Source organism: Ylistrum balloti, unplaced genomic scaffold (genome assembly GCF_031769215.1).
Source record: "Ylistrum balloti isolate Yb309-2 unplaced genomic scaffold, AGI_CSIRO_Ybal_v1 Utg369604, whole genome shotgun sequence".
Lineage (NCBI taxonomy): Eukaryota > Metazoa > Mollusca > Bivalvia > Pectinida > Pectinidae > Ylistrum > Ylistrum balloti.
The window spans coordinates 569,918-584,746 of NW_026781883.1; the positions used below are offsets into that span (position 1 = coordinate 569,918).

A 14,829-nucleotide genomic window follows, 5' to 3' on the forward strand; every position below is an offset into this window, starting at 1 on the left:
AACAAATAGGGTTGAAATTTAAATGATAGCAATGTTGTTCCCTGAAGAGTTAAGGAATACTACTGATGTTCTTTTATCACGGTAATATGGACAGGACATCGTAATGCGCAAGATTTTATATCTTTCTCTTCCTTTCGTTTTCCTCTTGTCACTCAGGATGTCCTCATGTGATGTTTTCATGTTCGAACAGTCGAGAGAACAGTGACATTAAATTCAAATATAGTTTGTATGCGATTTTATTCAAATTTTAAGCAACTGTACCAGTTTCAAGACAAATAATTCTGATGTATTCTGTAATAAGCTAAATAATTAATCCTGTTTGAATTTTCTAATCCAAGTTTACGACATAGCCCTATCTCAAATTAAAATATCGAACGTAGAATGAAAACTCTGCTGCTTAATGTTACAATTACTGCACTTATGATAATTTGAACATGATGAGAGCGCATGAAAAAGTGCTATGACAGCGCTAAATTGGGGTGTCTTTGCCGCTATATATGTCATAAGAATATTGTGGGTATGATTAATGTTATTCGGCATGTATGCTGCTATCAATGGATGTTTTTGTGGATGAGTGATTTTAAATGTGTTATTATATAATCTGACAACTGGAGCATATTCAATAAAATATGAACCCATGTAACAGTAATCTTATTTGGATAACATATATATTGCAAATAATATTGATTTTTGTAAAGAAACTTAGTGGTTCAAACTATCCTGTCAGTATCCTGATATGATAAAAATCTACCAAGTTATATTTATAAATAATTAGTGATATATTTTGGAATTATTTTTTCAATGCAGAGGTATAATGTCATGATCATAATTATGTGATTCTAAATAAAAACCAGACTGATTAGTCAACAACCTTAACAGGATGTCAATGGGCCTAAATGGTCAATCTCAACAGAACATACACTGCAAAGAGACATAACTTTGTTAAGTTATTTCAAATCGACCCCATCATGTACTCATCCGGGATTTTAATGATTCAGGGCTGCATACAAAGTTTCATGAAAACTCCATCACATTTACTGAAATAATCGTGTTCGTTTAATTACATCAGTTATTGTGGACACAAGAAAGCGTCAACACGCGAAGGACGAACAGCGATCTCTATAGGTGACCATTACTTACATATACGCTTGTTTTGTGACTTAATAAAATCAAGATTCGAATATGCTAAGACAAAATAGCAACTATTAAATATATGCATGGAGACACAAAAAACAGCACAAGAAGAAGAATGTCATCCGCCTAAATCTTTAACAGTCAAAGTAAATAATATAACAACATTGGCACCGGGAATATTAAGTTTTCTTATAGTCCCTTCGAGTTAGTGTTAACGAAGTTCGTCTTTAATTAAAAGCTGTACGTAACTTACAATGTCTCTTCTGTTCAGATGAGTTCATTTTTATGACTCACATTGGGCGGCATAGCCGGATGTCTGTTTACTGTTATCAAAGAGTGTTTTATCGATTAGATAACCACTGAAAGCTAGAGATCAACAGGGTTCAAAAAATGTTTGAGAAATGGCTCACATATTCATTTTCTGTTGACAAATGCAAGGCAGCAGACAAGAGACATGTAACTGTATACCATAGTAATAAGTGCTGCTAGTCTAATGGAAATACAGTGCGGTAGATATTTGGTCTTGATATGACCGAGGTGACAGCATAAATATGTTTACGTATGTGATGTACGTTTGTAAAGACAATAAATATATACGTGTACTGCAAATGGACATGTCATGGACAGATATAAGTTCGTGACTATTTACAAGCTACAATTGAATAATAAGAATAATAAAAATGGCGTCAGTTGCTATCGTTTACTATCCGATTAAGCACTCAATGTCACGTTAAATTCAAATTCAAGCAGCAAAAATTTAAAAACTAGAACAGGGAGGAAAGTTGTTTTGGCTGGTATAATTATGATCTAAAATTGACACTCGCAGTTAAATACACTGCTTAAGAATATCAGTTTTTCATGTTTTCCACCGTTTATGGCAAATGTGTTTTGACTTTGGATATATCTGGAGAAATGCTACATAATTATCATCTGAAGAAATTAATTTCATTTCTCCATGTTTCCGAATAGATACCTATATTCTTATCGTTGCTCTTCATGTTTAGTATTCAACCCTTTTGAAAGGCCGACTTTTAGGGTCTAATTAAGCTCTAACCAAACCAAATCGATTTCTCCAGAAGATGGATTTCAAACATTGTACCTTATATCCGTTATCTGACGTGGCCAATCAATTTAACAAAAAAGCTTTCCTTATGGATGCTTCTGACCAAAGTTATACAAATACCTCCATTCCAACAAAAATACTACCCCATTTGATCCCTTGGGCCCAATCCTCTGGCCACAGGGCCGATGATACTGATAAAATTTCCCAAAAATATGTTCAGTGGTTTTCTGTCTACTAGCGATTTTTGAAGGATGTCATCAGCTCACAATGTCCTTCGATTAAGTGAGTTAAAATGCGATACTGTATGTAAAATTTGACTTCACCAAATTAAGTACGACTGAAGTAATATCTCTCAGTTTTTCATTACATTTTATGTAAACTCGGCATCACATGCCTGTGTAGAGGTTATTGAAGCACCATTTAGCAGCTACAATTCCAAGACTACATCTTGTGTGATCATGGACAGTGTGACCTTAAAATTGTCTTTTGAAGAATGGACATGTTAAACTGAAATCATGTATATTTTGATTGCAGTCTCAGGAAGTGTGAAAACAAGGTGTAAATGTAAGTTTCAGATTTGATCATTTCATGCAATCATTATAAGGGTTCCGATTTCGTTTGTTAATTAGTGTAGTAAATCATTATTCTGACGTTTTTCTTATGATGTAGTCAGATCATAGCCATATATAAATCATATACTTACATACGACCATCGCCGCGGACATAGAGGGTCCTAAAGGTTAACACATGGTGACCAAAACATCTATTACAGGACCATCAAACAAGCAGAAATGTTGATAATGATATTGTGGATAGATCACAAAAAAATGGACGACACTGACGTTCACACTATATTGCTCGCCCAAGGTGTAATGTATCCTTTTAGAATATTTAAGATGACATTTCTGTATTTGTTTTCAACAGCTATACGAATAGGTTACACGAATATCTAACAGGATCGGTAGGCTTAAACCTGACTTTCTTACATATACACCTATTTAAACTAACTAGATACACAATTAAATATTAACTATCTTGCCAGCTATTTTACAGTGGATTAAGGAAACATTTCATATACGTAATGTATTCCGATAGGTGGCTCCTTATCCACAGGTGAAGACGTTTGTTGTCAATCTCAACAGCTAGGGTCACATTGATGATAATTACAGTATCGCAATATTGCTCTCGTGTATTTGTATTGTCACGGACTTCTGATTATGTTGTGTGAATGATGTACGCGTATGCCTGCGTGAGCAACGGCACTCGAGGCCAGGATATTATTTTTTAAACATTGATTTTTGTTTTAGCACTCATGACTGACGTTATTTAAACGAAATATCAGCAGAATTCAAGTTTATGTGCCGGTTGACAAATCCGAGGTCCACGGTCATTAAAAATACACAAGGCAAGCAACTCAAGATTTTAAAAAATCGACCCCTCGCTTGGAAACTGGCTCAAAAAAGGTAGTTTATGATAATTTCCTTGTAAAACAATATGTATCCGTAGGTAGTGTGTATATTTACCTTTCATTTGGTGCATAACATAACAGGCAACGAGAAATTCACAATACTTACATGAGATTAACATCTCAATAACCGGAGATTTTTATCGTCCATGTAAATTTCTTTGACGGAAGTAACATGCCATTTCAAGGGCGGTCACTCCGATTTTTTGGGAGAGGAGTTCCGGATAGCACTATACCAGTGAACAGGTAAGATAGGTTCCGATGTCATTACGAAACAAAACAAACACGAGTTAACCATGTTGGATGAGGATCAGGCAAAAGTATTTGAAACGGTAAAAAACGGCCATAACGCTGTTATTACTGGACAAGCTGGATGTGGAACAACATTTTTAGTGAAATGTATAGCTGCCCAAAAGATGCCCAAAAAAAGTGTCGGTAGTGGGTTCAACGGGCATAGCGGCTACACACTATGGTGATCTGGGAGCGCAAACCTTACATAAGTGGGCAGATATTGAAGATGGTAGGCATTCCAATGAAGAGATAATTCATCCAGTTGATACTGATGAAAGATTTGAGCGTGCGAAAAACAATATTCAAACTGTGGACGTTTTGATAATTGATGAAGTGTCAATGATAAGCGCTAGGATCCTGGACCAAGTACAATTATTATGTAAGCATGTCAGACAATCAACTAAAATATTTGGTAATATACAGGTTGTTTTGGTTGGAGACTTTTACCAGCTACCCCCAGTTTCCAATGAACTTTACGGTGACCCTGGGAATTATTGTTTCAGATTGCCATGGTTTACAGACTTTTCCCCACATATATACAATCTGCATTTAATCCATAGGCAAGACGATACAAACCTTATCAAATGTATTAATGCGCTTGAGAAAGGAGAACTTGATGATGAAAGTCTTGCTTTTCTGAATTCTTTAGATACGCCACTAGAGAATGAGGATTCATCTTTACACTTGTTTGCAAGGAACTTGGATGTAGATTCGTTTAATTACTCTCAGTTAGAGAAGTTGAGTGGTGAACTGAAAATTTACAAGTCAACAGATGAAGGCTTTAATTATTACTTAGGTAAATTCCTAGCACCCAAAAATCTAGGACTGAAAGCCGGTTGTCCTGTCATGTTAGTGAAAAATCTCAGTGATTCCCTAGTTAATGGTCTCCGTGGGATTGTGAATAAACTCTACACGGACTCAGTGGATGTGAAATTTACATTTGGATCAAAAAGTGTTACTGTCAAGATTAAAAATGCTACATTTACCACTTATGGCCCTGTAAATAAAACTATCATAGCAAGAAGGGTTCAACTGCCACTTAAGGTGGCTTATTACAGTGTCATTGACCTCTAACATTGTGTTTGATGTGCCATTACAATATTTAAAAGTTTTTACAATGTCAATGATATTCTGAACACTGGTTCTGTTTTTTTCAAACGTGTTACGAACACCTATATCCTTTAAATCAACAAATTTACTAAACACACACACAGACCATGTGTTGCTATCATCAAAAACTATTTCAGCAATTACTCGGTTACCATTTATTATATGTACATTGAATACGCCCACTCGAATATGACCAGTATTTTCATCTATTATAAAACAGTCTTTACATGTCCTTACAATGCTGTTCAAATTTCCACCTGGTTCCTGGGTATTATGTTCATTTGTGGTCCATGATAATCCTGTGTACACAGTGTTTCTTTTGCCCCAGTCACTTTTTGACCTCACCAAATTAATGGTGACATTTGGAAAAAGTTTTTTCAAAATTTTCCCGGTCACAACAGCAGAAATGCTGCATTTTTTTCTCTGCTGAATGTCATTTAAGAAGACACTGCCATCCTCACTGGCTTGTAGATTTTTCATGAACCTGAATGTTTTTAATAAAAGAAAAATCTTGTTTGAAATAACTGACTTACTGAATTTACTTCAATTTTTGCAAAATTGCAGAACTGACTTACTGAATTTAATTCAATTTTTGCAAAATTGCAGACTAAACAATCACTTCAATACATTTTTCTTTATACTGAATAACCATTGCTAACTCACCTAGGCCGAAGGCTCTGGAAAAATGACCTTGACCCATATTCAAGGTCAGAGAGGTCAAATCTGTTAATTTTTAAAAACAACTTCTTTTGAAATACCCAAAGGTAGAAAATAATCATAATTTACCAGTATTATTTTCTGATCTGCTTAAAAATATTTGTGAAAACAAATTACCTTGTTTTTAGATCATGAACATATGCACCGATGAGCGATACAGGCCCTCTAGGCCTCTTGTTTTGTTTTAACTTATTGAATGCTTAAAATTTTATTTAACAGACTATGCTGACCAGTCAATATGCTGAGTTAGATGTCAGCACATTGATTTAATTTGAAAACTGACATTATTACAATAAAATGTTTGGATATATTTGTCCTTGTTATATTCAGATTTTTAACTCATCTGCCTGAAGGGCAAGTGAGCTTATGCTGTGGTGTGGTGTCCGCCATCTGTCCGTCCAAGTATGCTCAACTTTTTTTTAGACATATTCTTCTAAATAACCAGAAGGCATGGAGAACTGATATTTTACAGGAAGGTTCCTTAGATAAAGCCCTACACCGTTTGCAGCAAAAAAATACATTGACCTTTATTCAAGGTCACTTTGGTCCAATGTGTAAATTTTTTAAACGACTTATTCCGATTAACCAAAAGTCCAGGGATCATGATGTTTGTTAAAATGTTTCTTGGGTGAAGGGCAACAAAGTTTGAGAAAAGATATTACATGACATTATATTCAAGGTCATGGATAAACCCTTAAATAACATCTTCTGATAACCAAAAAGGCCTTGGGTCATGATATTTGGTCAGGAAGTCCATTGTATGGATGTTTGCCAAAGCATACAGTACATGTAGCAATACAAGCCCTTTGGGCCTCTTGGTTAATAAGTAATATGTATTTCTTTTCAAATATTCTCAATAACTTGACAAAAATCACTATGGAAAAAATCAATTAATTTCCAATTTCTAAGTTAATATATTTCCCGATATTTTTCATAAATTGCGCCCTTTTTTCATTATCTGCATGATTTTCTTATTTTTTTTTTTTTTTTTGAAAAAAAATTCTCATTACGCCAGCTTGATTGAAAGTTGATGCATTCTGTATAATCCCTTACCATGATATTGTATCCGAGTTGGCAAATGTGGACTTTCTTTGCCCAGCCATTATTTTTCTATCCCCGCAAATGTATTTGTAGAAATAAAAATATATATTTTGAAGTTACGTGCGTAATGACATCGGAACCTTTCTTACCTGTTCACTGGTATAGTGCTATCCGGAACTCCTCTCCCAAAAAATCGGAGTGACCGCCCTTGAAATGGCATGTTACTTCCGTCAAAGAAATTTACATGGACGATAAAAATCTCCGGTTATCGAGATGTTAATCTCATGTACGTTTTGTGAATTTCTCGTTGCCTGTAATGTTATGCACCAAATGAAAGGTAAATATACACACTACCTACGGATACATATTGTTTTACAAGGAAATTATCATAAACTACTTTTTTTGAGCCAGTTTCCAAGCGAGGGGTCGAGTTTTTTTAAAATCTTGAGTTGCTTGCCTTGTGTATTTGTAATGACCGTGGACCTCGGATTTGTCAACCGGCACATAAACTTGAATTCTGCTGATATTTCGTTTAAATAACGTCAGTCATGAGTGCTAAAACAAAAATCAATGTTTGAAAAATAATATCCTGGCCTCGAGTGCCTGTGTGCGTGAGTGAATGCTGATATTTATTGTAGTGTTCGTAATCGTGCCGCTGTCCAGGTAGGTGATCTATTTTTAGCCACGTCACCTGTACAACCGGTCCGAGTACCTGCGTGACGAGTCGTCCTTTGTGGGTCGAATGTGTGTGACGAGTAGACTTATATTGTGTTTTGTAATGTTTTGTAATGGGTTTTAGAGTGTGTAAGTCAAGTGGCCACTGGTATGAAAGTTGACTTCGTGAGTAGTGTTCCCTTGTGTTAGCAGACAGAGCTTGGACTCCCAATAGTGCATTGTGTTTACGACACTCTGTGTTTATTGGCTTTGCCTCCTCCCCATGAACTTATTTATCTGTTTGAACTTTATCTACATGTACTTATGATAATTCTAAACATGCAAAATACAACATGTTAATTATATCTATATCCACGTGTCCTAGTCGTATTTGAAGTTGAAGTGAACCGAGTTCCACTACGTGTGACCTAAATCTGAAGGTGACAATGCTGTAAAAAGGTTTTGTCGGTAATTCTGAACTGAAGTATACAGAAACTTCTTTAAAATTCCAATATTATTCTTTATTTGTTGGGTTCAGAGTGACGCAGCTCAACCTTGGAAACACTAGTATACCCCAAAATGGTGAGAAGTTCGATTGTCCAATCAAATTACGATTTACGATACCTTAGCCAATAAAAAGTTGTATCTCTGCTCAGGTATTAAAGGATAATTTACTGCGCATGACAAGCTTCACGTACATGTCATAATTTGATCTATGTAAAATCCGACGTAAGCGGAAAGACTAAAATAACGTTTGTGTAACAATAGCCTATTGAGACATCCAGTGGCGACAACAAGTAACTACATATAGGTGATTATCAGATCCTTTGATTTATACAAATTAACACTATTCGGAGCGCTGAACTAAATAGTTATAACACTTTTATAATTTTTGTGTAGAAAGAAATTTCTGACAGGACATCTTAATTGAGTTTTACCAGCCATATATTGTTCTGAAACTTGTAGTACACGTTAGCGAATAATTCTAACCTCAAATTATAAGATTAGGATATTTTCTTTCTTTTCCTTTTTTTTTTTTTTTTTTTGTCAAAACTAAATATTTTGGTAGCATAGAACAATTTAAAAAATATATCTCTAAATTATGGTCTCATTTAAACAAGTTTGATATAAAGTTTTTAATTTGAATAAATTTATTTACTTTATTTATCCAAATAACTTTAATAAAAGGTGTGATAACGCTATTTAGTAAACTCTAATAACCGTGGTCAAGGATGCATGACCGTGAACAGTTGTTATTCATATGACCTGCAGGTGATATAAAACAAAAGTACATATAATTGTTCGGCGAATTGATTCTTTGACCTGGTAATGACTAAATCATCTTATTTGTCTCGGAAAGAATGGCTTTTGAAAAATAAAACACAATTAGAAGAGAAAAATGCATGTACCAATAGCAATGAAACTACACCCAATTCTACAAATGCAATTAAACGTGTGAGGGTTACGAGGTGATAAAATACTTTAAGGGAAAGGAACACTATAAACAAGTTGTCGTGTAATATGTCCCTGTACACGAATTCATCACGATTATCAGTAAAGCACTTTGTTTTTTGTTTTAATGTCTTAGGATGAAGACCTCAGTTCCTGTCTATAGAAGAATATAAATTCATATTGCTGTTTTTAAATAGTCCTTATGATGGCAGGATCCATATAATGACACCGCAATGGGTAAATGAAGAAAAGAGCGTTTATTGTGGCAACAGCTACATGTATGATAAAAACGTCCCTACCGGTAGATGATAGATTCACATTATATTTGGTCGTTGACAATTTAACGCCATAAAGCCGAGAAATCTTATTTTGTTTTCTTCTAAAAATGTACAACCTCGCAATTGCCATGATAACAAAACAAAAGATGAATGCAGTTGTAGGATCTTACCACTTGAAACAATGTGCGATTTGCCCACGATATAAGCACATGTGTGTCCGATAGGAAAATTGAACGGAAATTGCTATCGTACATCTGTGCGCACTGTTTGTGATTTTATCACACAGGTATGGGGATGGTATTGGGGTTCATCCAAACTAAGAAATGGATGATGGATAATACGGAATAGGTTTTTCCCCCCTAAATATATGAGTGCAACTCTCAGTATATCTTATAATTAAGCCATATATTTATACGTATGAAACATGTAGATTTATCGGACAAATATAGAATAGTTATAAACACATGTAGTTCAGAGTGCCTTGTTTATAAATTGCCAAGCTCGACTAGTCTTAGGTTACAGATACTTCATACAATGTAAACATTAACTGGACGTCTCCTTTAGTCTCGAAAATGAAACATTAAAAAAAACAACACCGCAAGAAATGTAATTTCCTTTACTTTCCCGCTGTACTAATTTTTGTAACAAAACCTATATACTCGTATTAATGTTTATAAAGTTGTGTTTGTTACACGGGAAACATCGCTGGTTGTCGCATATAAACTCGGAAAAAGGAATTTGGTGCTACCCGGGACACACTAAATTAACACAGGGTCTGGATGTATTTTGGTGAATGCCAAAATAAAAATGACATTCATATTATAATTAATCAATATCTAATATGCCTATTGTCTGTGTATTTAGTTTTCTGTTTAATTTTCAAACAATCCGTAATACTGATCAACCACTTTTTACGACATTGCACAAAATGTGCGATCCGATACACGATATGCGCAAGAAGATTTTGGCGCATTGTACGATGCCACAACTGTAGTGTTAAAAAAGATGTCCACGGATGATTGGGGTATTGATGGGCCTATCCAATGACAAGCTACACACGGAGGACATAAGATACAGCTTTATGAGTGAGATATCGAGGTAGTGTTGAGAGGCATTTGACGAACAGATTATATTAGATAAATTTTACTCGGTAACACGTTGAAAATTTACGACGGAGTTAAAAAACAAAAATTAATTGTCTGTTAGTTCGATGCGTGTCAGTTATTGTCTGTAAAAGTACTGGTGATACTTATGTTCCTGTAATGAGTCAACGCTTACAAAATGATACAGTACTGAATCACAAGTCTTAACTATACATTGTAGCAACGCATACTCTTAAACAATGGCAACCACGACATATCTTTACATATATGTATCTATCACAATTATTTGCGCTTTATTCCACTCCTCCATGTTTCAGTTACTTCAATATTTTGTTTCGAACACGGATTCCATTTGATCAGACAGAAATAGTAAATATTCACAGATATAAGACACTAGTAATACAAATAATGTAATGAAGGGAGAAGTGCATTAAAGTTTCCAAATGTCAGCTTGCGGCTACACGTTCAGCGATATCTTAACAGTCTAGTCATCAAATTTGTTTCCGCGAAATCCATTATAACAAGGGAACATAGACATAGTTTATTATGGAATTTCGTAATGAAGTTGATATTAAACTCAAGAATCAGTGTGTAACTTTTTCTGCGTCGTTTAGATTTGACACTGTGGTGTGCAGACAACGAACGTATTATTGCTCTTTTATAATGATTTGCAATTTGTACTATCGTAAGCATAATAAGTGTTTTTGCAGTAGAGGTTGAAGGTCTATCCATATGTCAGCGAATTATATAAAAAGCAAATAATTTTCACTCTGACATTCGAACCATCGATGTCAAATTTTGGCATCAACATGTTATGATATATATATAATATTGAGATGTTTTCTGTGGTCATGTGGACTGTTTTTAGTTGTAAAGGCAGAATGCCTTTCGTTCCCCCCCCCCCCCCCCCCCAAAAAAAAAGATTGGTTTAATGGGATGATAATGTTGCTTATATGCAGGATTGTTCGAACTTGACTTGATTTGAAAATTTCCGCCTACTGACATTATGATATCTCTTTCAACACTCAATAGCAAATCGGGTGCGATATGCGGCATCATCTAATGTATGTTTTGCTCTAAATTTTGCAAACACAGTTTATATTTAGATTGAGATTTAAATCTTCAAAAGGATTCTCTATGAATCCAGCTCCAACTTAGTGGATAAGATACAGTTAATTGTCTTTGTTATGTTAAACCCTGTGGACGTATTGGTACTCTATTTAGATGGCAAATTGTATTTTACTGTGACAAATTGTCTTAGGTGGGCTTATAGGGCTCATAAAAATTCTGCTGGGGCCACGTTGATCTCAAAAGTACTATTCATATGAATGGCGCCAACGTTTGTTTTATTTTTGTCTTTCTCTTAGAACATTTTACCTTCTTTGCACTTCTCTGCTCTGTTTTACTCTTTATAATACGAGATTTGAACATTTCTGTAAAGAAATAGCAAGACATTTATTGGTTTTGAAATCAAAGATAACCGCATGTTGGCCATTTTGCTTTTTTGAGCAGTCCCAATATCGAACGACAGGAACGTCTAGGGACCACGGGAAACCGACATTTGAAATTAAAGAGAAATCCCTCTGGTACTTCTAAAGAAATAAAGAAAAACTTCCATTAACATAGTCCGAGATGATTGCCTGTCGGCCATTTTTTTTCTGATATGTCCCAAAATTATTCGACTTCTCTAAAGACATGAAGCTAGAAATCCCAACCGTTTATGAAATATTGGTATCATTTCTTAATACAAATATAAACGTGATCTTCCTGTTTGACATTAAATTGGGCCCCTTTTGAGTTATTCAAGCCAGTGATTGCCATGTCTCAAAAAGAATAACTTTGGCCTTAAAATGCATCGAGAACTAGCTGTATTGACATACGACGGGACGTGTTATGGTATGTCTGTCAGTGTAATTTATTACTAAAAAACACTAATATATCTTACGACGAATTTGTTATGGTTATTTATTCTGCCACTATTACTGTTACACATGGAACTCTAGAATAAATCACAACACATTCAATTAGTTTGATATTGATAAATGTTTTTTCCTTTTTGATGTTTTTTATAATTCTATTTTGAGCGAGTTCTTCCTGGTATGTTTCCTAAATTGTTGACTTCATTATAACAAAACAAGAAAATATTTTAGATCATCTTTATAAAATCTCAAGTGACCTATTTCTTTTGATGTACGTGCTATTATATGGTTGTCATCTTCAGGGACATGAGAAGCAGCAAAGGTACAAAAAATACTTCTATAAAGAAATTGTGATTTAGTACTCTTCAAGGATAGAGGGTCCTCACGGTTAACATTTCCTTAAAAAATTATAAAGGGTAACGTAATGCTTGAAAGAATGCACATCAAAACAATTAAAACTCTCGTCGACTTACATTTTAACAGATAGTCGATGCCAGATTCAGGCTTTTCATTGGCCCCCATCTCTTGCAATACTAGTTAATAAATCATCATACTTGATGTATGAGTTCACCCAGTTCTTGTACCCTCCTGGATCCCGCTTATGCCTACATAGGTTCCCTTGCAGTGCATTCCAGGTATAAAATTTAGTTTTCGAATGCTAACGGTAATAAGGCAAATGAAACATATTCGGGCATCAAGGAAAACAAGCGTTTTGAAGAAAATATTGTCTTCATTTCCCGTTTTGGGCCTGTTCCCTAGGTCCCTTTGGATAGAATCAACTTTCTGAATTCAAGAAATCATTCCCGATGCATGTTAGCAATAGGTCATCTTGACCTTTCGGGTCAGAAGACCTGAAAATTGAATAGCAAATAAATATACTGGCACCAGTGTAATTGCCCTTCCTTAGACAGTGTTTGAATGCGACACCTGAATAGTTAACAGGTTGTGCAATTCTGACCCCCTGATACTTTGATATTGTTTAAGGTTTTTTTGTTTTGTGTTTTTGCAAAATTTGTCGAGACATATACCAGCCATAATTAAGTAGAAAATACCAACATGTGAACATCACCATAGTTCAATAGAACAACTCGGACAAAATACGAACAAAATTGTATACATTGAGTCTCCTGCAGTCCAAGGGAAATGTAGCAAAGTGTTAGCGTCTTCTGCTTCATCTATGACATCCGCCATGTAAAATCCAAGTAAGAAATTTCACTTCCTCAACAAGGTATACAACAATATAACCAACAGGCAAACTAACGAGCAGCAAACACGCACATCTTTATATCACACAAAGAAATAGAATATTACTCAACGAGATCACTCTGACAACCGTATGGCTTTTGTCATAGTTTTCATCAATCTACATTCTTTGAAACTATGTGTTGACGACAATTAGATCGAAAATCGGGAAATTGGGAACAGGCACTTGACTCTCATATCGATTGTAAATGCCCCTATCGGGTTGCATTCGAGAGACCTACGATCCTGATCTTTAGCATAATCATGAATCCAGTAAATGTGACAAATTTGACCCTTTTGACCTTGAAGAGACAGACTTTGTAAGGCTTCATTCCAGGGATTTATCAGTTCAATATCATGTTTTTTTGGTAAATCAGACATATTCGCTTCCAAGTTTTGACATTTATTTTCCTAAACTGTTGATGACGTCAGTCAAAAGACCTACTAACCAATATCAAACTTCTTGACTGTTTTTGTTGATCAGAGGTCGTTTAAATGTTTTGAAGAATGGCCACTGTGAGTTTACTTGAACATAAATCACGGTAATTTCCTTTTGCAAATTTTGTCAGTTTTCATCCTACGAATCTTCTCGGTAATATCATGCGACGTGACTATACATCAAGTTGTGTAAAGGGAAAACATTTAATTTAACGAGCCACGAAATATTGAGAGAAAAAAGACGCAGCAGATCTATTTCCTGCTCTAGAGTAAGAATGCTTTCATTCTGTCACGTGTGATACATATCAATTTAAACAGGTCCGGGTTACGTAACGATTTAATAGCGGTAACGATTCTAACGTACGTGTTAATCAACATTCATTAGGCTTAATCAAGACATACATCACAGCTAAAGTATCATTTATGGAATCAGAAATATATCGATAAGAAATAAAAACTCAATGTATTAATTATTATATAATGATTTTCTATTTATGTCCGCATTTTAGTGCAATTATGACTAAAAATGGTAATCAAGTTGTACGCTTTTTTACAATATAAATATACCGTCTTCTATCATTGGAATGGTAGGCGATCACGGCTGTGTTTAACGAGGAGATTTAATATCATTCACACAATGGTCGTATTTAATGTAAATTGAATAGCGTCTTTATACTTTGGACTTTCCCTATCATTATCGGGATTATTCTATCAACTTTGGTATTGCTTTTTGCTGGGTTCCTCGGCACATGGGAATACCAGGCAATGAAAACGCAGATCGTGCCGCAAAGGAAGCTTTATCGCTACCACCTGGTTTTAAACTTCATTTTACCGATTTTAAACCATTTATTAAACAATTGTTAAAAGCTCAGTGGCAGGAGGAATGGAATACCTATACCAAAAATAGTTTGCACTCCGTTAA

At 34.9% G+C, this 14,829-nt stretch overlaps 1 protein-coding gene across 1 annotated transcript; it reads left to right on the forward strand.

The window, feature by feature from the left end:
* Window positions 1-3,958: 3,958 nt before the first annotated feature.
* LOC132546245 (uncharacterized) lies at window positions 3,959-5,027 on the forward strand. The gene is given in 2 exon segments (XM_060209957.1): window positions 3,959-4,066; window positions 4,068-5,027. Coding segments are annotated over 2 exon segments (1,068 nt in total).
* Window positions 5,028-14,829: the final 9,802 nt, after the last annotated feature.